The sequence below is a fragment of the Thalassophryne amazonica genome, chromosome 3, assembly GCF_902500255.1.
Source record: "Thalassophryne amazonica chromosome 3, fThaAma1.1, whole genome shotgun sequence".
Lineage (NCBI taxonomy): Eukaryota > Metazoa > Chordata > Actinopteri > Batrachoidiformes > Batrachoididae > Thalassophryne > Thalassophryne amazonica.
In genome coordinates, this window is record NC_047105.1 from 41,997,570 (window position 1) to 42,021,450 (window position 23,881).

Here is a 23,881-nt window from a genome sequence, read left to right on the forward strand (position 1 = left end):
GGGAGTTTTTCCTTCCCACTGTAGCCAAGTGCTTGCTCACAGGGGGTCGTTTTGACCGTTGGGGTTTTACATAATTATTGTATGGCCTTGCCTTACAATATAAAGCGCCTTGGGGCAACTGTTTGTTGTGATTTGGCGCTATATAAAAAATTGATTGATTGATTGATTGATAGATAATCATATACAGCTACAAAGCTGTATTAAGCGCAACTGATAAGAGCTCTATAAAAACTTACTTCATTTTGCCATTTAAAAACCCATTTAGCAGCAGCTTGGATTGCAGGAAGTTTTTTTTTTTTTCTTAATGTATTCCTGAGCTGGTCAATTATCAAGAGTTTACACTGGATTGACATTAATATACTTGCAGTGTCCCATGTACAAATGCATCAGCTACAAGCATCAGATCGGGGCTCTGTATTGACAGATACCCCATATTAACTGACTCAAAACAAGACTGGGGTAAAAAATAAAATTCCTTGATTGGGACATCCTAAACATCCCATCTTGGGATGGCTTCACAGACTCTTCTCAGTGGAGATGAGACAATCCACATTTTTCACTTCTGATCCGATTCCGATACACAACTGTCAATATGATACAGACTGACAAAAGATGCTGCCACATACGGCGGACAACCACAGAGAAAGCGCTCACAGAAACAGCCCCATCTACAAGGAGAGAAAGCCATGAAATTTGAGAACAGATGTCACATGGCATGTTTTCTGCAGTTTTAAGAGTGTCAGCAAATCTTCAGTGCAACATATGCTTTGCCATTATCTCAACGCTCATTGTTGTTTTAAGTATTCTCACACAAGTATTAGTACAGCACAGTCCATGTGCATCCACATCATGTATTCATTTGATGACGTGGGGAAGCTTGGATCAGCAAATGCATCAGCTCCAACTCTCTGATAACCGATAAGTGAATGACATCAATATCGGACCAGATACCGATACTGGGTCAGATCAGGCCCATTTCTACTTCTCAGGCTTCTCGCGATGTCAAAAGCCAGCAACTCAGAAACATGCATGTCACTGCTGACATTCTCTTACTGTAAAAGAACCTTGGCAATGACATTCAACAATTACAAAAAATAAATTATTAAAAATATTTTGACATGAAATAAACAACTCGATAAACAATATAAAACACTTCCAACCATGATGAAGAACATGGACTACCAGGAAACAGATGGCTTGATTAACAAACATGCGATAAATCTAAATAACATTTTAAAGTTCTGAGGTATAAAGTAGAAACATCTTGCTTTTGGCATCATCTCTCAGCTTCTCACGCCCATCTTTCACAGCAACAATCCAAAAGACTAGATTCCTCACACTAGAACCTCTACAAAAAAAAAAAAACTCTCACTTCAAAATAAACTGTCATACCAGCCACACTATCCTGTCATGTCCTCCCTTCCTACATGATTCAGTCACTACCCATCATCTCTTCTGACTCTTCCAGGACCTTGTGGTGACAGGAGCTGCCTGCACTCCCAGAGGGAAACCCTGCGAGGTGAAAAACTGTGGTCCAACAGCAACAAACCCCAATGCAAGCACAACAGGGATTTGCAGCCAACAATGGATTTGTTATTACATAGAGCGTTGCCGTCTGAGAGGAACATCTGTTCGGCCTGACCCAAAAATAAGCACATGATGAAGCTCCTACCCAAAAACCCCTTTCTAGGAAAAGGATGATTAATAATAGAAAAATGTGACTTCATTTCCATTGCATCAATTTGGGGTTGAGTTTTAGGAAATTCATAAGACAGGGTGGCTCGAAACACCCAGGGCGATCTTTCTATTAAAAGCTGAAACAGATAAAGCATTCTTCTTGTGTCATGCAACTTTGAGTATTTATTCCAAAACATAACAAAAAAAGGTCTTCAACACATATGATTTTCTCAAAGCAACAAAAGAATGAAAAGAACTCATCCTTGCCTGTCAAAGCAAAACAAATACCTTTACTCTTTACAAATCCAGCAGTTAATCTAAAACAACAATATATATATTTTTAAACCCACCCTGTTCCATGTTTTGTCACACATTTCCTGCCAATTCACAAACAGCATGAGTTCATAACTGGAGTAAAATTACAAATTAGAAAACAAAGTACTTTTTTTCTTGGTTCCTAAAGCAAACTGATAAAAACTTTATATTCATATTCTGAAAACAAGAGGTGTCTGTTTTTTTTTCCATGGAAAAAGAAATATTAACACACCTCGAAAGATGCAAACTATTCCTTTTTAAAACCATATTAACTCAAACAATAATTTCCATTACTTTGTACCAAAACTGGAGCAACTTTAACTTTTGACCCCTGTACAAACTTAAATTGACCTTTGTCTCCGATTTTGCTGTTTTTACTTGATAACATTGAGTCATAGACAGACCAAACTACGACTATATTTTTTAATCTTTATGATCACACAAATAATATGGTATATTTTTCAAAATAAATGGAGCATTTTTAAATTCTAACCCCTGTGTAATTCTTCATTGACCCCTACCTGGATACAGCTTCCACCATGGGATGGAAGCTGGTATACTGAGACTGGATATTAAGTCTCAGTATACCAGCTGGATTTGACCTGGTGGTTGGCTCTCACTGCGGTATTGTATCACTTCCTGTTCCGCAGCACAGCAGTGTTTTGCTGTATCTGTTAGCTGTTTAATCTGCGTAGTTAGAATGATCTAGATAACGATTTGTTTCACAGTGTAATCTTCACGCGCCTTAACTAAAGCACTCCCTCTGCTGAATCACCTCTAAATTATTTACACATTATTCACTTTGTGTGTTTTTAGGAATCCGCTAGCTTAGTGCAGCTACTAGCTCTTAGCCAGTTTAGCATGGCAGCTTCTCCTGTCTCTCCCGCACTTCTCTGCTCTGGGTGTGAAATGTTTAGCTATTCTTCGGCCTCCTTTAGCAGTAATGGTACTTGTAATAAATGTAGCTCATTCGTAGCTTTGGAGGCCAGGCTGGGTGAATTGGAGACTCGACTCCGCACCTTGGAAAATCCTACATCTAGCCAGGCCCCTGTAGCCGGTGCGGACCAAGGTAGCTTAGCCGCCGTTAGCTTCCCCCCAGCAGATCCCGAGCAGCCGGGAAAGCAGGCCGGCTGGGTGACTGTGAGGAGGAAGCGTAGTCCTAAACAGAAGCCCCGTGTACACCACCAACCCGTTCACATCTCTAACCGTTTTTCCCCACTCGGCGACACACCCGCCGAGGAACAAACTCTGGTTATTGGTGACTCTGTTTGGAGAAATGTGAAGTTAGCGACACCAGCAACCATAGTCAATTGTCTTCCGGGGGCCAGAGCAGGCGATATTGAAGGAAATTTGAAACTGCTGGCTAAGGTTAAGCGTAAATTCGGTAAGATTGTAATTCACGTCGGCAGTAATGACACCCGGTTACGCCAATCGGAGGTCACTAAAATTAACATTGAATCGGTGTGTAACTTTGCAAAAACAATGTCGGACTCTGTAGTTTTCGCTGGGCCCCTCCCCAATCGGACCAGGAGTGACATGTTTAGCCGCATGTTCTCCTTGAATTGCTGGCTGTCTGAGTGGTGTCCAAAAAATGAGGTGGGCTTCATAGATAACTGGCAAAGCTTCTGGGGAAAACCTGGTCTTGTTAGGAGAGACGGCATCCATCCCACTTTGGATGGAGCAGCTCTCATTTCTAGAAATCTGGCCAATTTTATTAAACCCTCCAAACCGTGACTACCCAGGGTTGGGACCAGGAAGCAGAGTTGTAGTCTTACACACCTCTCTGCAGCTTCTCTCCCCCTGCCATCCCCCCAACACCCCATCCCCGTAGAGACGGTGCCTGCTCCCAGACCACCAACAACCAGTAAAAATCAATTTAAGCATAAAAATTAAAAAAGAAAAAATAATATAGCACCTTCAACTGCACCACAGACTAAAACAGTTAAATGTGGTCTATTAAACATTAGGTCTCTCTCTTCTAAGTCCCTGTTAGTAAATGATATAATAATTGAACAACATATTGATTTATTCTGCCTTACAGAAACCTGGTTACAGCATGATGAATATGTTAGTTTAAATGAGTCAACACCCCCGAGTCACACTAACTGTCAGAATGCTCGTAGCACGGGCCGAGGGGGAGGATTAGCAGCAATCTTCCACTCCAGCTTATTAATTACTCAAAAACCCAGACAGAGCTTTAATTGATTTGAAAGCTTGACTCTTAGTCTTGTCCATCCAAATTGGAAGTCCCAAAAACCAGTGTTATTTGTTGTTATCTATCGTCCACCTGGTCGTTACTGTGAGTTTCTCTGTGAATTTTCAGACCTTTTGTCTGACTTAGTGCTTAGCTCAGATAAGATAATTATAGTGGGCGATTTTAACATCCACATAGATGCTGAGAATGACAGCCTCAACACTGCATTTAATCTATTATTAGACTCAATTGGCTCAAAATGTAAATGAGTCCACCCACCACTTTAATCATACTTTAGATCTTGTTTTGACATATGGTATGGAAATTGAAGACTTAACAGTATTCCCTGAAAACCCCCTTCTGTCTGATCATTTCTTAATAACATTTACATTTACTTTAATGGACTACCCAGCAGTGGGGAATAAGTTTCATTACAGTAGAAGTCTTTCGGAAAGCGCTGTAACTAGGTTTAAGGATATGATTCCTTCTTTGTCATGTTCTCCAATGCCATATACCAACACAGTGCAGAGTAGCTACCTAAACTCTGTGAGTGAGATAGATTATCTCGTCAATAGTTTTACATCCTCATTGAGCACAACTTTGGATGCTGTAGCTGCTCTGAAAGAGAGAGCCTTAAATCAGAAGTGTCTGACTCCGTGGTATAACTCACAAACTCGCAGCTTAAAGCAGATAACCCGTAGGTTGGAGAGGAAATGGCATCTCACTAATTTAGAAGATCTTCACTTAGCCTGGAAAAAGAGTCTGTTGCTCTATAAAAAAAGCCCTCCGTAAAGCTAGGACATCTTACTACTCATCACTAATTGAAGAAAATAAGAACAACTCCAGGTTTCTTTTCAGCAGTGTAGCCAGGCTGACAAAGAGTCAGAGCTCTATTGAGCCGAGTATTCCTTTAACTTTAACTAGTAATGACTTCATGACTTTCTTTGCTAATAAAATTTTAACTATTAGAGAAAAAATTACTCATAACCATCCCAAAGACATATCGTTATCTTTGGCTGCTTTCAGTAATGCTGGTATTTGGTTAGACTCTTTCTCTCCGATTGTTCTGTCTGAGTTATTTTCATTAGTCACTTCCTCCAAACCATCAACATGTCTATTAGACCCCATTCCTACCAGGCTGCTCAAGGAAGCCCTACCATTATTTAATGCTTCGATCTTAAATATGATCAATCTATCTTTATTAGTTGGCTATGTACCACAGGCTTTTAAGGTGGCAGTAATTAAACCATTACTTAAAAAGCCATGATTTGACCCAGCTATCTTAGCTAATTATTGGCCAATCTCCAACCTTCCTTTTCTCTCAAGAAATTCTCAAAAGGGTAGTTGTAAAACAGCTAACTGATCATCTGCAGAGGAATGGTCTATTTGAAGAGTTTCAGTCAGGTTTTAGAATTCATCATAGTACAGAAACAGCATTAGTGAAGGTTACAAATGATCTTATGGCCTCAGACAGTGGACTCATCTCTGTGCTTTTCCTGTTAGACCTCAGTGCTGCTTTAGATACTGTTGACCATAAAATTTTATTACAGAGATTAGAGCATGCCATAGGTATTAAAGGCACTGCGCTGTGGTGGTTTGAATCATATTTATCTAATAGATTACAATTTGTTCATGTAAATGGGGAGTCTTCTTCACAGACTAAGGTTAATTATGGAGTTCCACAAGGTTCTGTGCTAGGACCAATTTTATTCACTTTATACATGCTTCCCTTAGGCAGCATTATTAGAAAGCATTGCTTAAATTTTCATTGTTACGCAGATGATACCCAGCTTTATCTATCCATGAAGCCAGAGGACACACGCCAATTAGTTAAACTGCAGGAATGTCTTACAGACATAAAGTCATGGATGACCTCTAATTTCCTGCTTTTAAATTCAAGTTATTGTATTTATTTATTGTACTTGGCCCCACAAATCTTAGAAACATGGTGTCTAACCAGATCCTTACTCTGGATGGCATTACCCTGACCTCTAGTAATACTGTGAGAAATCTTGGAGTCATCTTTCATCAGGATATGTCCTTCAATGCGCATATTAAGCAAATATGTAGGACTGCTTTTTTACATTTGCGCAATATCTCTAAAATTAGAAAGGTCTTGTCTCAGAGTGATGCTGAAAAACTAATTCATGCATTTATTTCCTCTGGTTGTCCTAAAAGTGCCCTGAAAAGCCTTCAGTTAAATTCAAAATGCTGCAGCTAGAGTACTGACGGGGACTAGAAGGAGAGAGCATATTTCAACCATATTGGCCTCTCTTCATTGGCTTCCTGTTAATTCTAGAATAGAATTTAAAATTCTTCTTCTTACGTATAAGGTTTTGAATAATCAGGTCCCATCTTATCTTAGGGACCTCATAGTACCATATCACCCCAATAGAGCGCTTCGCTCTCAGACTGCAGGCTTACTTGTAGTTCCTAGGGTTTTTAAGAGTAGAATGGGAGGCAGAGCCTTCAGCTTTCATGCTCCTCTCCTGTGGAACCAGCTCCCAATTCGGATTAGAGAGACAGACACCCTCTCTACTTTTAAGATTAGGCTTAAAACTTTCCTTTTTGCTAAAGCTTATAGTTAGGGCTGGATCAGGTGACCCTGAACCATCCCTTAGTTATGCTGCTATAGACTTAGACTGCTGGGGGTTTCCCATGATGCACTGAGTGTTTCTTTCTCTTTTTGCTCTGTATGCGCCACTCTGCATTTAATCATTAGTGATTGATCTCTGTTGTCTTCCACAGCATGTCTTTGTCCTGATTCTCTCCCCTCAGCCCCAACCAGTCCCAGCAGAAGACTGCCCCTCCCTGAGCCTGGTTCTGTTGGAGGTTTCTTCCTGTTAAAAGAGAGTTTTTCCTTCCCACTGTCGCCAAGTGCTTGCTCATACGGGGTCGTTTTAACCGTTGGGGTTTTTCTGTAATTATTGTATGGCTTTTGCCTTGCAATATAAAGCGCCTTGGGGCAACTGTTGTTGTGATTTGGCGCTATATAAATAAAATTGATTTGATTTGAAGTCCTGTTTAGTCCCCTTAAGTGGTACAGAAAACCTGCTAGGCCTATCCTGTCTGTGTTCTTGAACATGACGCCTCACCTGCATCATCCCAGTCCACTCAGGTGTAAATGGTAAATAGACTGCATTGATCTCGTGGTTCCATGATCAAAGCGCTTTAAAGTGATGCCTCACATTCACATACAAACTCACAGACAGATGTCAGGGTGCTGCCATGCAAAGCACTCACTATACACCGGGAGTAATTTGGGGATTACAGACCTTGCCCAAGGGCCATGAGTTCTGGTCTGACAGGGATTTGAACTGAGGACACTCACAAGCCCACCACTCTAACCACTATAATCACCCATTTTTGGGTACTTCAGTACTGGCCTTGTCTGGGGAAGTGACCTGCAACGGACTAGTGTACCATTCCACGGGAGCCTCATGCTCTCACACAACAGCATCCGGGGATAAGCACCAGCCTGATGCACCTTAGGGCCTGTATAGAATTTATTCCTTTCCTGCTACTTTTTTTTTTTAAACTGCCACCTTTGTTGTACTGTAGTAGTTTGAGATAAAAATCAGTGAAATAATTAATGCACTTGGCTTAATGAACAATGTGCATAGTATATATTCCAGCTAATCACAATTAAAAATGTAGCTCTTTTGTATGGTTTTGCTCGCAAAAAACAAAGGACTGTAAATTTATTAATGACGTGTGACACAAAGTGTCAGCTGTGTTCATCCACTTAATAATACTTCTTCAAATATGACCTTTCACACCAATTTGGCACTTCAATGATGAAGTGATCCCTGTCATAGTATCAATATCAAGTTGTACATTCCAAAAATTCAAAGTACATGATTATGTGTGAAGGATTCAGGAGAAAAACATGTATTGACTGTGCAACAGCTGATTAAAAACAGTAACTGAGATCATAATGTATGAAAGAAAACAGCACTTACTCTGCATTGAAGCCATTAACATGCAATATTCGCATCTGTTTGACTATCGTGCTTTTTCCGGATTCACCAGCCCCTGAAATCAGAGAGAATCACAAAAATGTTACACACTGCACCTACACACACACACACGGGTCCGCGCGTCGGGACGCAGCCGGCGCGGTGCGGCGGCACAGGAAAAACACCTCCGTGTTGATAACCATTTGTAAAATCCAGGCGGCTTTTGATGGCTTTCAGTGGAGTGAGTATATGAGAAATTGTTTAACAGCTGGACATGTTCCAACTTGTCCTTAAGGCTTCCAACAGAGGTGTTTTTCCTGTGGCAGAGCGTCGCAGCGGCTGCGACACTGCAATCCGTCCGCACGTCTTTCATTAAAAAAATCTCCTTTAACAGTGGAATATCTGGATAAAATGCTGAAACCGACTTCTTCTGAAACTTCTCTGTTCTCTCACGATGTCCTGGATCAATAGAGCCTGAAATGTGGAGGTTTTCAGCTTGAAACAGGCTGACGATGGCGCCTGAGAGCGCTGCGCGACGTCTCGCACCGTGGGAAGTCCTGAAAGCGACAGTATCACCTCAAAATCTCTCATCAGCCGTTAAAATTTTCACCGAAAACCAGCTTAATTTTTCGAACCGTGTCCACTTCGATGTGTCTCACAGGTTTAGAAAAAATTTTGATCAAACAAAGCGCCAGTCTCTCAGCAACTTCTCAGACAAAGGAATTCCGACGAGGGGCTGGACGACTCCTCCCACAAGGAGTGCTCACAGGCGAATGACGTCACCGACAGGCGTGGAAAAACTCACGCATGCGCACGAGGGTTCAAGCATGTCTGACGTAAAAACATATGAATCAAATCCATATAGTTTTTGAAAAAAATAAAAAGGACCTATACTTTATTGACAGCCCTCGTATGTTCACTCGGGTTAAAATCTCTCTCTGCTCTGCGCTCGCTGTCTCACTTGATGCTTCACAGCAGAACGTAACGTCTCGTGCCTCCGTTCAGGAATCTCGCTCCTTCAGTCTGCAGCGAGTTGACTGCGTGCACACGCGTGCGCGCACACACACACACACACACACACACACACACACACACACACACCTCTTTCGGTAAACTGCGCATTTTAAAAGGCTTTGAACAAGATGGCTGCTGTTTTAATCGGCCGTCTTATTCAAAATTTTAACGTCCAAATGACGGCAGGACGGCTCGCTGCCTAAAACTATGAATTGAGAGAAAAATCAAAGACTTAAATAAAATAAACGACTCGTCGACTACTAAATTAGTTGTTAACGATTTCAATCGTCGACGTAGTCGTGACTAGTCGAGCCAGCCCTACAAAACCGAAATGCATCCACAGCGGTGCGTGGTTTTGGAACCAGAACCTCCTCACGCTCCATGTTATTATCCGAGCCTCGCTAACCATCCGACCAAGACGAGAGGAAACAGAGTGAGTGAGGCAGCATGGGGCTGCTGCTGCACGATGACGTCAGATTACGAGTCGTTTTATGCAACTTTGTTGATAAAATAAATAATTCACGGTAATCGCGATTATGTAAAATATTGGCGAATATTGTAATAATTGTGACTGCCCTACTTACCATGTTTAGAGGATGAGAACAACCCCAAGAAAACCATCCCAACCGTGAAACATGGGGGTGGAAATATTATACTCTGGGGGTGCTCTTCTACAAAGGAGACAGGACGACTGCATCGTATTGATGGATGGGGTCATGTATTGTGAGATTTTGGCAAACAACCTCCTTCCCTCAGTAAAAGCATTGTAGATGGGTCATGGTTGGGTCTTCCAGCATGACAATGACCCCAAACACACAGCCAGGGCAACTAAGGAGGGGCTCCATAAGAAGCATTTCAAGGTCCTGGAGTGGCCTGGCCAGTCTCCAGACCTGAACTCAATAGAAAATCTTTGGAGGGAGCTGAAACTCCAAACCTGAAAGATCTAGAGAAGATCTGTATGGAGGAGTGGACCAAAATCCCTGCTGCAGTGTGTGCAAACCTGGTGAAAAACTACAGGAAACGTTTGACCTCTGTAATTGCAAACAAAGGCTACTGTACCAAATATTAACAATTGATTTTCACTGGTGTTCAAATACTTATTTGCAGCAGTAACATACAAATAAATTATTTAAAAAAAAAAAAAAAATCACATCATGATTTCGGGATTTTTTTTTTTTTTTTAGATTATGTCTCTCACAGTGGACATGCACCTAAGATGAAAATTTCAGACCCCTCCATGATTTCTAAGTGGGAGAACTTGCAAAATCGCAGGGTGTTCACATACTTATTTTCCTCACTGTATATTCTACATATGCTGTATTTGGAATATATCTCAATTAACAACAATTAAAAAGTTGTCATTTGACACAAGATACTTTGAGGAAATAGTTCTATCCACCTGAAATTAGCTTATAGTTAAAACTTAGCAAACATCCGGTCCATATGACACTTGTTGGAATCCACCTTAAACTTAAAACTTTTTGTACATCAAATCCAGCGGCGCAGCCAGAAATAATAATTAAGGAGTAGCTGTGGAATTTATGGTACCGTACACCAAAGCAAAAATGAGCAGAAAACAAAGGGGAAAAAAGTTTCTCATCTTATTTAAAGAGCTCATATAAAACAGTATTCAGGTGCTCTCCGTTTGCCTATTCGATTTTATTGTATCAGTACATGACAGTAAGTTGTAATACAATTATCTATGCCAATTCCTGATAATGTTTTTACAAGTGTTTTAGGCATTTAAAGGGTTTTAATGTCTCTTTGATAACATTGTCCGCTAATTTTAACTCTAACCAGAAGAAGATACCAACAACTGACAAAAACCTACATGCACACAACCATTTATAGAACTTTGTGCAAAAAGGCTTAACAAGTCACAAACATAACAAAAAACCTACCCAATCAAAACTTTTAATAATGACACCAGGCTGCTAGCTCTGTTGACAAACAATCATAGCAAAGATGCCTTTGAAATTATGACACTGCATGTACCACATCTAAAAATGGACACAAATCAAAGCTATTACCTTTGGCTTTTTAATTAGTGATGAACTGCAAAATTAGCAGGATGATCGCTAAATGTCTGATATCAACATAATGCCACAGCACCTTCCAGTTTGGCTGTAATAAGCACTGTGACAATCAACCCTGCTCTCCCCTACTTGATAACACACCGATCCAGACGGAACAGAGTCTGTCAGACTCAGTCTTCTTAATTTCAAATGAAGCATTTCAATAAATGTCAATCTAATGACTTCGACCATTCACAAAATATAAATTTTGGGTAATTTATTATCGTTGATAATGTTTTAACGCTGCACTTTGGCCCTGCCTACAATTCTTACTCTCACAAAGAATATTATACAAATAAATAAAAAGCAGACAGATACATGCATGTTATTCTGATTTTTATTTCCTTCGCCAATGAAGTTGGGCGGACGTTATGTTTTCACCCCTGTTTATTTGTTTGTGAACAGCCTGTAATCCCCAATTTTTCATGTATTGTTACACCAGGACCATTATGGCATAGATGTTCAAGATTAAAGCCTTTATCTTGTCTTAGTTTATCAGAGCTCCATATATCAAAATATCCTGAATCACAAACTCATCACAGAAAGTAGTGCAAACTTCTGTCACCTTGACTCTTTGTCATTTAGGTTGTACCATGTGCATATATAAATAAAGACTAAAATACTTTTCTCCATATTGTTAACCAGTGATGAGGAACAACACCTTTGTTAGTGATAAATACGTTGGTTTAAACTGAGCACAGTAAGAGTTCAACAGAGCCAATCAAATGCAGAGATGAAGCTGAAATCATCTGGCATGTTCCAACTGTTTTCAGACACTTTGCATTAGGGATGAAGACTGGATGAGCACCAGCTCAGAACTCTGGCTCTTCACTCAGGACATACGAGTCCTGCTAAATATGTTAAGAATCTAGCGGACTACTTTTTAGTACTTTTTTCTCCATAAGTCTACAATGGACTACATCTTTATTATTGATTAATCAGTCTATAAAATGTCATGATTTCTGCAAGCACACAACATTACCTTCACGTTTTGTTTGACCAGCAGTCCAACACCACAAAAATAACTAATTTATAAGATAAAGTCTGATCATATTGTGTCCAAACCTTGAGCCACAGGGCCACTATTTAGACCTCAAGTCTCCTAAGACCTGAACCGTCATACTCTTGCAAAGATACCGGCCAAACACCTCCATCCAGCCATGACGCCGTAAACTCTTCCCAGGTGTGTCTCGATCTGGCTGAGATGTGTAGAATAATAACATGCAAGGCTTCTGAGATATAATGTTAACAAAATGGAGAGGATGGACTACATTTGACAGGGTACATGGATTCTCTCAGATTGGTAGTCACCATATCACTTCACTCAACATTTGCACAAAATAGACTTTATTTTGGCCCCGCCTAGTTGACAGCATAGCAACCACTTGTCTTTTATCACTATAAAACACCCACTCTGATTGAAAATGAATAGAAGCTGATCGCTTTGCCTCTGTCTCATCTAGCTAATGTAACCAAGGGGAAATGGGGTCCCAGACATGCTTGATAGCATTGTAAATAATGTCAGTACACCATCTGCTAGACAAGTTGTAATATCAGCAAAAATAACGTAGATATTGATATGTTTGTGAAAGGCTCATTTCGGCCAAATGAAATATCAGTCGGGCTCTAGAACATGCCTATGCTCCCGATTTCCTTTACGTACCTCCATGACTAATCACAACACCCGGCTATCCCAAAATTCCAGCTACGTAAATGTCCACTGTACCAGGTAGGTTCTGCAATTTGTAACCTACAACCCTGGAAAAACAGGCTGGCTTTTTTCCACTGATGCAATACTATAAATCGCTGATGTACTATCCCATAATTTTGTTGTTGCCACACAATCTTATTCTCAATTTCATAGATCCATGAATCATTGCATGCATGGAGTGGTTGTGGTGTCCCGACAAGATGAACTAACCGTCGAGATTAGCTCCACCGCGCAACTGCACATCATTCTCTACCCCAGACTTTAACACCTCATCCAAGTTGAGCTGCCCCGTCATCAAATGAGTTCCCCGTCATCTATCGACAATATTCTCCTTTAAAGACCTTGTGTAAAAACATTTATTACTGTATTTTTATGTAAACACAAACTTACGTTGGTTTTCTTTGGTGGGGGAGCTCAACCCAATGGGTGAGATGTGCATGCACGGTTGCGTGGTGGACCTCAGTTCGACGGGACACCTCACCCGTTGAGATTAGCTCCCCCAGCAAAGAAAACCCATGTAAATTTGTCTTTAAATAAAAATACAGTAATCAGTGTCTTTTCAATTTAAAAAGTAAAGAGCTGCATGTACACGCTGTCTTTAAAGCAAAATATTGCCATTGGAAGGGGTGCTCATCTCGACACACGTAACTGTCAATTTACGCTATCAGGAGCTCAACTCGACAGGACACCGGTTGCGTGCAAACAATCCCACAGAAATTTGTCGTTTCCTTGCAGTTATCAGTAAATTAAGGACCTTCTGGAAAGGGAACATCCATGGCACATAACCTGAGTGTGATTTATCCTGGGATTTGAAAAAAAAAAAAAAAAAAAATTAAATCTATATATACACACACAACTTACATTTGAATGCCTTTGTTGACCGTATTTCATGCTGGTTTGCATTTCTTTTCCTTGTGCTTGATGATCAGGTGGTATATAACCAGCGAGTCAAACCGTAACCACTCCACAAACACAAACGAACATGGAACCCTGAAACCCTGTATTGGTTGAGGAACTTGCAATACATTTGCAAAACAGTATCAAGAACACCTGTCATTTTTAATTGACATTTACAGCAACCTCAATGACGAAGATGAACATGGATTAAAGACAAGAGATAGTCCCTGTAGGGAAAATGCAATTTCACAAAAACCTACCTAATAGTAGTAGCCGGTGAGTTGCCCGGTATATCTGTTTGTCTTTTTGGAGCTGCTTCTCTATCTTTTTGTTGGCTTCCCTCTGTGCCTTCTCCTCGTTTCGTTGGTCTTCAGTCTTACTATTGCCAAGACAGCCCATCTTCCCAAAACCCCAGTGAAAGGTTCAGAGGGGGAGGAGGAGGTGTCGATCAGAAGTCGATCCTAAATCAATAGACTGGGCCAAGAGAGGAGCACCCGGCTCAAAATGGGTGACATTGATGTTGCCAGATTCAGACTGTAGACAGTGGAAAAATAAGTCTGCAGCTGGTTTGTTACAATCTGTGGCTATTTACTGGAAAAATTGAAAAAATAAAATAAAAGCAGTGGTGCTTGTGTTTTTTCACAATGAAGTCATCAACATGGGTGATTTTTTTTTTTTTTTTTTTTTACGTATCCCCTTCAGCTTTACGGAGTGAATTTAAGCCGAACTGTTTAAAAACTGCTTCTTACGTTTAATACTCTCATCTTCAAGCCATTCATTTCCACCCACAACCAAAAGCTCTACTTTCACTGAAAACACATACATGTGTTTGTTGTTCTTCCTGTCCAGCAAACTAAAGCACATTAGAGGGCGAGTGACCAAAAAAAAAAAAAAAAAAAATGTAAAAAAAATTAATATTTCCACTGAAAATGACGGCACGTGAATCACTGTGGGCTACACAGAGCTTCTTCCTTTACCAAATTCGCCTTTCACGTCCCATTATAAAACGCCTTTTCGGGCCAGGTGGTGTTGATGTAGAAGCGTATCGATCCAGTTATTAGCCGGTGTCAAAACGATCAGCCCGTCATTAAGACTGCTGGTGCTGTTGCTGCTTTTCGGAGGGTTTGACCACATCCACCATAAAAAAAAAGGCCCTTTCTCCGTCTGGCGTTAATTTGTATTTCTCCTCACATCGGGCGCCTTGGCAGCTGGACGTCCTTGGGAATAAAGGCAATATCCAGGTGATATTTGTGCAAATCCGCCGCTATTTGTCCATTTGGCGCAGGTAGAGCCCGCTGTCCGCTCGCTGGATTCCCTCTGAGTCCGTATGGTAGAATTTACGGTGAATACATGAGCATGATACGTAAACATACCGCGGTGTTTTGCACCCACACGGTTACCGTAAGCACGCACGGGCTCCCGTCAGGCAGCAGAATCGTGTCCCGGCAGTGTGGCTGTGAATTATTTCTCTCTCCTTCTCTCAGAACCGCACATTGAGACAGACAGCGTTAAAGAGGTGGGGTGGGGCAAACGGCTCGCGGAACCCTGGGAACACTGGAACCGAGAACGGGCGTCAAGTTTACCGCCATTGGCAAATACTTCCTCAACGTTCGGCTTTCACAATAAAAGACATTAGCGCCCGCCAAGCTTCGAAATGCTTCAGGGACCCATAATTCCTTGCGCGCGTGGTATCAGCCTGTGTTAACTTGTCTGTGAACAGAAGCGTCAAAATCAGTTTTATAAAGCTTTCCAAAGCAGCACAGGTGTTGAGAATTTTTGTTGTTTGTCCAAAACCGGATAACAGCAATAATTTTTTTTCAGCTGTGGGACCATCTTTTAACTTAACATAACGTTTATTGTGTGCTCAAACATGTACAGATCGTACATAAAATCACACATCAAAAGTTAAAAAAAACATAATAATACTTACAAACCATAGAAAGATTCATTTGTACAGAAAGTACATAAAAGCACATGTCAAAAGTTAAAAAAACAATAATAATACTTAAAAACCATAGAAATACTCATTTGTACAGATAGTACATAAAAGCACACAGTAAAAAAAAAACAATCATACTTAAAAACCATAGAAATACTCATTTGTACAGATAGTACATAAAATCACACATCAAAAGTAAAAAAAACCATAATAATAATACTTAAAAAAAAACATAGAAATACTAATTTGTACAGATAGTACATAAGAGCACACATCAAAAGTTAAAAAACCAAACATAATAATAATAATAATGGTTAAACCTTAGAAATAGGAATTTATACAGATAGTACATAAAAATACATCCAACGTTAAAAACCATAATACTGATTATACCTAGTTTTAAAAACATTGCCACTGGGTGAATTTACAACATGGTTTGGTAGACTATTCCACAAAGTTACAATTATATTACTAAAAAAATTCTAATGTTTAAGCTTGATCTAATAATGTTTAACTTAGTCGAGTGGCCTCTCAAACCAGTATAATCTCTAAGTTGGAAAAATGGATTACAATCAATATTTTCATGACAGTTTAATATTTTAGAAGCTTCAATAAGGTCTCCATGAACTCTTCCATTTTCTAGTGTAGTAAGTCCAAGTTCCTTCAACCTATTTTCATAAAATAAGTGTTCTAAACCAGGTACAATTTTGTTGCCCTGCGTTGAACTTTTTCTAACATGTCTTTGTTCTTCTGTACAAAGGGGTGGAAACACTTGCATACAATATTCCAAATGACATAGCTCTTTTACAACACTAGGAAAGATTCCTAAGTAATGTAATTGAATGACCTTTTGATAAGACCAAGCACTCAATTAACCTTTGCAGCTGCATTATTTGGAGGATGATAACTTATTGTTAAACCAAATGTCTAAATCATTTTCTTCCATAACAGTGTCTATGCTGCGTTCAGAGCCCTCAGACATTCAGATAGACCCAACATTAACTGAACCTTTGAAACCAAATGGCTGGACACAAATGGTTAGCTTAGACTCAGATGGGATTCGGTTTAAGCGTTTTACTGCTTCACAAATCTGGGTTCGGTACACAAGGAGACATTCCTGAAACAGCAGCAGTATCAAAGACAAGAGGTGAAGGCATGGTCTGAAAAACAGGGAGGCAGTCAAATTACACAGCAAGGCAAACAGGTCAAGAAAAAAATTACAAAACAAGGGACTATGACACAAAGTCATAAAGCACAATGATGGTGGGGAAGTGCGAGAAAGGAGAGGCTTAAATACAAGGTGTGATTCACAGATAATAGGAGACAGGTGTGCAGGAAAGATCCAGAACAGGGCGTGGAAAGCATAAGGAGAACTGCCCACCACCAAGCACCGAGGGGACAGACAAGAGAAAGGACTAAAACAAAGACAAAGCAGAGAAAAAAAAAAAAAACAGACAACATTATATAAATCCATCCTGAAATCACAACCCTGACAAACATTTTAAAAAAAAATTAAAACGGCTACTTCCAGGGAAAGTGCATTCCTGAGATTACCTCCGCGAGCCTTTGAAATATATTTTTAGAATTTGAGTCATCAACTACTTAGCCTAGAGCTAGGCTAACATTATCTTTTGGGCTAAAAGAAATTGTCAAAGATGTTCTTGCTGATGTGTGGTGCTGCTGGTAGTTTAACTCATTGTACATAGAATGTAAATATATTACACAAATTGTATTTAAATACGCATTTTTACCGTTAGTAACATTGTTTTTGCTCCATTCGCAAAGGGGGCTGCCAAGGCTGTGACGTTAATTTCAGTACTTCAGGTTGCACAATTTTCTCATGAGTTTCCAAGCAGAAATTCCTGCATTTTTCCCTAAGGTAGGGGTTAGAATCTCCGAACTTCCAAGGGTTTTGAACAAAGAATATTCTTGAAATTTTCCATGACAACCGACTTGGAAACAGTGCATGTGAAAGTAACAATAAACAAACACTAAAAATGATTACAAAATAAATAAAATAATTAGTCAGGCACTGCAAAATGAAAATGAATGAATCAGTACATTAATGTTGCCAGGAGTAGGGTTTATCTAATATATATATATAATATATATATATATATATATATATATATATATATATATATATATATATATATATATATATAGTGTGGAGTGACTGGGCTGTCCCATTTCAAGGACTACTTATGATGAAGTGGCTGACATTTGCAGCCTTGTTTCCACGAAAAATGAAGGATACAACAGGTGATTTCTTCACACATCGAACAATATGAGTCAATTTTATTTTTTAATGAATATATTTTTGTTTCAAGACAAAGCAGTAGGTAATTTTTAAGGATACTTTTAGTCTCTGTACAGTATGCACAATTGTAAAAATGTAATATTTGAAAGTAAAGCATAAATAAGTATTGAAAAATGATTACTAAATTACAAGTTACTACGCTAGCTTGGCTCTTGAAGCTGTCAAGGTTGCCAAGCACCAGGCGGTAGGGGCGGGAAAACGTAATGGCCCAACAGGAAAACCTTTAATTGCTGAATCTGTGACATTTCAAATTTCATCTGTCTTATTATTTCCAGCCTCCAGGGTTGAAGGCTGAAGAGTTTTGTGGGACACAGACCTTAGAAGGGTGCAGACCCTGAATTGGAACACAGCTATCGCCTCAGTCCGACCAGCTGTAAATGGGTACTCGTGTCACAGACCGAACAGTCCGCCCTGCCTCCACTGCACATGCATCATTTCACAGCTCAGCAGCAGAAACTAGACTGTTTTAAGCAGAAACAGGGGATACTTGGTGATCCTTTGAAATGACTGACGCACAGTGAACGCATTGTGTAGCTGCGGCGCTCTGATCACTTCCCCCGTCTTTTATGATGAAATAATGCTGAATTTATGTGGAAATGATTGTTGTACAAAAGCTTCAGATATCTGCCGCTGAGATAGATGATGACTGGAGTGCAGTTTGAAGCAGAAACGATGATGATAATCGGTGAACCGCGGCTAATGACGCATGCGCAGTGAAGGCAGGGCGGACCAATTTTTAGTGGGAACCGTTCAGTCGGCGACACCAGCCTCAGCTGGAGAAGTGACCTGCATTGAAGTGGTTTCCTGTCCAGGGGGCGTTGTAGACTCTCATGTGCTTGACACTATGGAATCCGGTGATAAGCACCGCGACCAACAGGCCTCACTTCCTAGATACCTGAAAATATGCCCCTCCCAACCAAGTACTGGTCTTTTGACACTTAAATTATGTCAAAAAGCTCCTCTGTCCAGGACCCGCATGACTTCATAAGCTCTTCATTGGCATCTCTCAATCGCAAAGGTTGAAAATGCAGATACATGAACATCACTGCAAAGGTAAGTGAATCTCTATAACTTCTACATTTTCACCACAGATGGGTGAATCCAGGCAGTTATTGAAAGCCTGGATCTTAGTTTTTTAAGATGTTGCAATAATAAATCTTTTTTTTTCATTATGCCTTTATTTTATGTTGAGCAGTTATGGGGTTCATTGTCTTGCTCAAGAACACTTTGATACTCAGCTGCAATCAGAACGCGAACTCACTGACCCTTGGGTCAGTGGACAACCCACTTACTAAAATACACACAGCTTGAGAGCTAAATAGGCATGACATCATTTGGTGAGCACTGACTCATATTTGGATAAGAAAGGTTTCCATAGAGACAGCAAATAAACTATTGTAAAATGTTGAAATCATTTCGTGTGCAAATTATATAAATATGTTGCAGTGATTGTTGGCTAGCACGGTGGCTGCACTGTTGTCTCACAGCAAGAAGGTGTTAGGATTGCTTCCCACCTGGTCCTTTCTGTGTGGAGTTTGTGTAGGTTCCCTCTGGGTGCTCTGGATTAGACAACAAAGACATGCAGGTTCGGTCAATTGGAAACTTTAAACTGACAGTGTTTGTCTGTCAGTATGTGGCCCTTCGATAGACTGGTGTCCTGTCCAAGGTGTACTCGCCTTTCGTACGATGGCCCCTGGGATAAACTCCAGCAAACCCATGATCCTTAACTGGAATAAGCCGGTATAGAAAACGAAGGTGGTGATTGTTACTTCTTGATCGCTGATGGATTTGTAGCTATTTACAGTTTTTCTGCTCCACAGTGAAACCCTCCCTTGCCTAGTACAATATAACTGGCAATGGGTTCTTGGAAGCTTACCTGACCTGTCTGTTTTATTTATTACGTCCGTCAAGGATGTAATAAAATCATCGGCATTTATTTATTTGTCCGTCTGTCTGTTAGCAGGATTACATCAAAACTACTGCACGGAGTTTGATGAAATTTTCACCACAGATAGATATCAGGCCATGGAAGACTCCATTAAATTTTAGAGGTGATCCAGAATTTGGGTCCAGATCCAGATTCTGGATCAAGTTTCACTTTATATAGGCTTTGAAGAATTACGTCAAAACTACTTCATGGATTCTCACCACATTTTCACCACAGATATATATGATGCCGTGGAAGACTCCATTAAATGTTGGAGGTGATCTAAATCGGAATCCGGATTCTGGATCAAGATTTCATTTTATACTTTGAAGGATTATGTCAAAACTACCTCTCGGATTCTCACCAAATTTGCACCACCAATAGATATTAGGGCATGGAAGACACCATTAAATTTTGGAGGTGATCCGGTACCGGATCCGGATTCTGGATCAAGATTTCCCCTTGTATAGACTTTGAAGGATTATTTCAGAACTACTTCACGAATTCTCACCAAATTTGCACCACAGATAGATATTAGGGCATGGAAGACACCACTGAATTTTTGAGGTGATCCAGATCTGGATTTATGGGTGTCAGAAATCTTGGACTGCACTTGTTATCATACTGCTTTTGAAGTGAGCCTGCTGTAAACAAAATCACCGCACAGTACCCTAATGTCTTACTGATTGAGTTAAATTGTATTGTATGAGGAAGTCTGGAGTGGCAGAGAAGTACTGTATGTGAGGGTCGTGTAGGATACGTACAACGGCACTGAGATGTGTGGTAGGAATGCCCTTTCTTGCTTGCAACGGTGATGGACAGGTTGACAAACGAGCTCAGACTGGACGCTCCATGGAATGTGATGCAGATGACACTGTGATCTGTAGCGAGCCTTGATAGCAGGTTGGAGAGGAAGAGATATGCTTCAGAGAGAAGGGGAATGAAAGTCAGTAGGAGTTAAACAGATTACTTGTGTGAATGAGAGAGAGAGCCTGGGGGAATAGTGTGGTTGAGTTTACATGCTTGGGGTTAACTATCCAAAGTAATGGAGAGTGCAGCAGAGAGGTGAAGAAGGGAGTGCAAGCAGGGTGGAATGGGTGGAGAAAAGACAGAAGGCAGAGCTGAAGATTCTGCTCTTTTTTCTTGGGAGTGACAAGGATTGACATGAATAGGAATTAACATATCAGAAGTACAGCACAGGTAGAATGGTTCAGAGGCAACATCAGAGAGATGAGCTTGAGATGGTTTGGACATGTGCAGAGGAGGGACCCAGGGTATATAGGGAGAAGGATGCTGAAGATGGAGCCACCAGGAAGGAGGAGAAGCAGGAGGCAAAAGAGGAGGTTTATGGATGTGCTGATGGAGGATATGCAAGAGGCTGGAGGAGCAGAGGAAGATGCTGAGGACAGGGTGAGATGGAGATAATGATTGCTGTGGCGACCCCTAATGGAAGCAGCTGAAAGATGAGGAAGAAGAAAGACTGATTGAAATGAACTCGTCTATCTCCAAGAGTTTACTGTGACTGATGCAAATTGATGTGAAAACCAGAACTGTTTTACCCATTGAGCTTGTCAATTTGATTTCACTTATGCAATTCCAGAGCCTAGCAGACAGACAAGCAGTTTTCAAAGGATAATACATACTCCATGACTTGGAAAAGTGCTTGTATCTATCCCAGACCTATCAAAAGAAAAAAAAAAAAATAGCTGTAAAAGTAATGTTTTAGATGTTATTTTCTTGTGAGATTGTTTTGTGTGTGTGTGGGGGGGGGGGGGGGGGACTCGATTCACTTCCATGCACATACTTATTCCTCATCTACACATACCATCTCATCACTGATCTTCCTCTGCAGACCAACACAAACCTTTCATAGCATTCAGGTTCCCTTAAGCCCCTTTCACACCGGGCCTGCGTAGAGTTGCATTGTGCTGTATATCTAGTGTGCAGGATGGCTGTGTACATTGCTTGCAAGGGGGAACTTGGCAGGAATGCATGCAGGGGGAGAAACATGGCTCCATGACACTGTTTTTACAGACTGCCTGGACACGCAAATGGATTTGATACATTGGAAAAAGTCAGAATACATTATTTCCAGGAGTTAATGGACTCTATTTAATGTGCCACAATCGTCAGAGAACTGTAGGAGGTGAAGGTGGAGCTGCAGCCTGTGAATGCATGCATGATCCATCCATGAGGAGTTATAGTGGACATGGACATGTCCTCTCGCTGCCGATCCGTTTGTGAGGATTTATAGTGGACGTGGACATGTTCTCTCACTGCTGATCTGTCCGTGAGGTAAAGCCGGCGAATTATTGTGTGTGTGTGTGCGTGAACACAGATGGTTCATTTCTTCTAATAGTGGATGTGGCAGCTTGGCCCGCCTCTTGTTCTTACGTGGTTTTGAAGCTTCACTGCCAACAGAGTCCAGCGGGATGAATGAAATCTAACAATGCGGGTATGTACTGATAAAAAACGTAAAACGATTTTTTGCCAGACTGGCGTAAGGTTGTGTACAATTGCAGACACATGGTGTACAGTAGCACAGTGTTGTGTAGACTTGCAAAGAGCACTGCGTCGGGTGCTCTATGCCGAATTCCACAAATAAATTAAACATGTTTAATTTTTTTTAAACATGTTTAATTTTTTGTGTCCATTTCATGGATGGACCCCTTTGCGTCCCTCAGCGTATTGCCACGTAGGGTTGCATAAACTTTGCGTAGGGCTGCATAAACTCAGTGTAGTCCGTACGCCGCATTACACAACTCTACGTTGGCTCGGTGTGAAAGAGACTCTAGATGCAAGATTGTTTTGTCCTGTGTTTCCAGCGATGTTCTCTTTGCCCTGTCTACCCGTCTTGTCAACTGTTCCGACTCTGAGCCTGATTTTGCTCTTGTCCCGTTGCTGCTCTGGCTGCTGGGGTTCGACTCAGTCTGCCAGTGACCCAGACCCTGCTCTGTTTGGCCTCTGTCTGTTTTTTTTTTTTTTGGGGTGGGGGTGTTGGACAAGGGTTGGAGCTTCCCCTCAGTCTGTGGGGAACCAGTAAGTTTAGAACTGTGAGACTAAACCACACCCACTGTAACACCCACATTGTATCCGGTTGTTAAGCGCTGACGTAACGCATCACGTGATAAATCTGTTTCCGGGTCCAAAGACCTCCAAGTTTACAATTAAAGTTACGTCTGTTTGATCCTTTTAAGGATTTATAGTTTAAGTTTAGTTTGTGTTTACATTGTGCACAAACCTCCATCCCTCCCTTCTCCGCCTCCACCTCCGTTAAATGCATTTGTCTGGTTCTATGGTCAGAACACTTAATAAAACTTTATTTTTGCACAGGTAAACTATACATGTCTGTTTGTTAATAAAAAAATTTATTACAATAAACAGGACGTTAAAGTGCAAACTTCACTTTCTCCCCGAACGGCATGAACAGGAAGTGATCGCAGCTCGCAGCAACTCCCATTGAAAATAACGGAGAAACAACCTGAATGTCTGACATTTTTACATAAAACAAACGCAATAACAACATCTAAAAACCCAGTTAATATATCCAGGAGAGTTTCAGGCACAATATACAAAGAGTTTCATGCTGCGATGTTAATGCTGTTGTCCGTGTGCAACAGTGTAAGTGCAGCCTGATCAGATTGTCTCAGTGCAGTTCTCAATGTTAATGACAGCGCGCCTTTTTTGTTTGGAGCCGGAAATTGAAAATCACTTGATGCATTATGTCACACTTAACAACCGGATAAAGGTGTTGAGCGAGCCATCTTCTTGGTCTTTTTACAAGATGAAGTCTGTCTGTGGAAACCCAGGCCTGATTTTCAACGTGACTTTCAATAAATTCAAAATGAGAAAT

The 23,881-nt window shown here is 40.7% G+C and overlaps 1 protein-coding gene across 1 annotated transcript in view; it reads right to left on the minus strand.

The window, feature by feature from the left end:
• The window catches only part of LOC117506590 (guanine nucleotide-binding protein G(s) subunit alpha), a 120,890-nt gene extending 105,487 nt beyond the window's left edge, over positions 1–15,403 (minus strand). Inside the window, exons 1-2 of the mRNA XM_034166101.1 lie at positions 14,103–15,403; positions 8,149–8,221 (exon numbers count right to left, since the gene is read on the minus strand). Coding sequence (XP_034021992.1) covers positions 8,149–8,221; positions 14,103–14,241 — 212 coding nt within the window. The 5' untranslated portion in view covers positions 14,242–15,403. The remainder of the gene's footprint in view (positions 1–8,148; positions 8,222–14,102) is intronic.
• Positions 15,404–23,881: the final 8,478 nt, after the last annotated feature.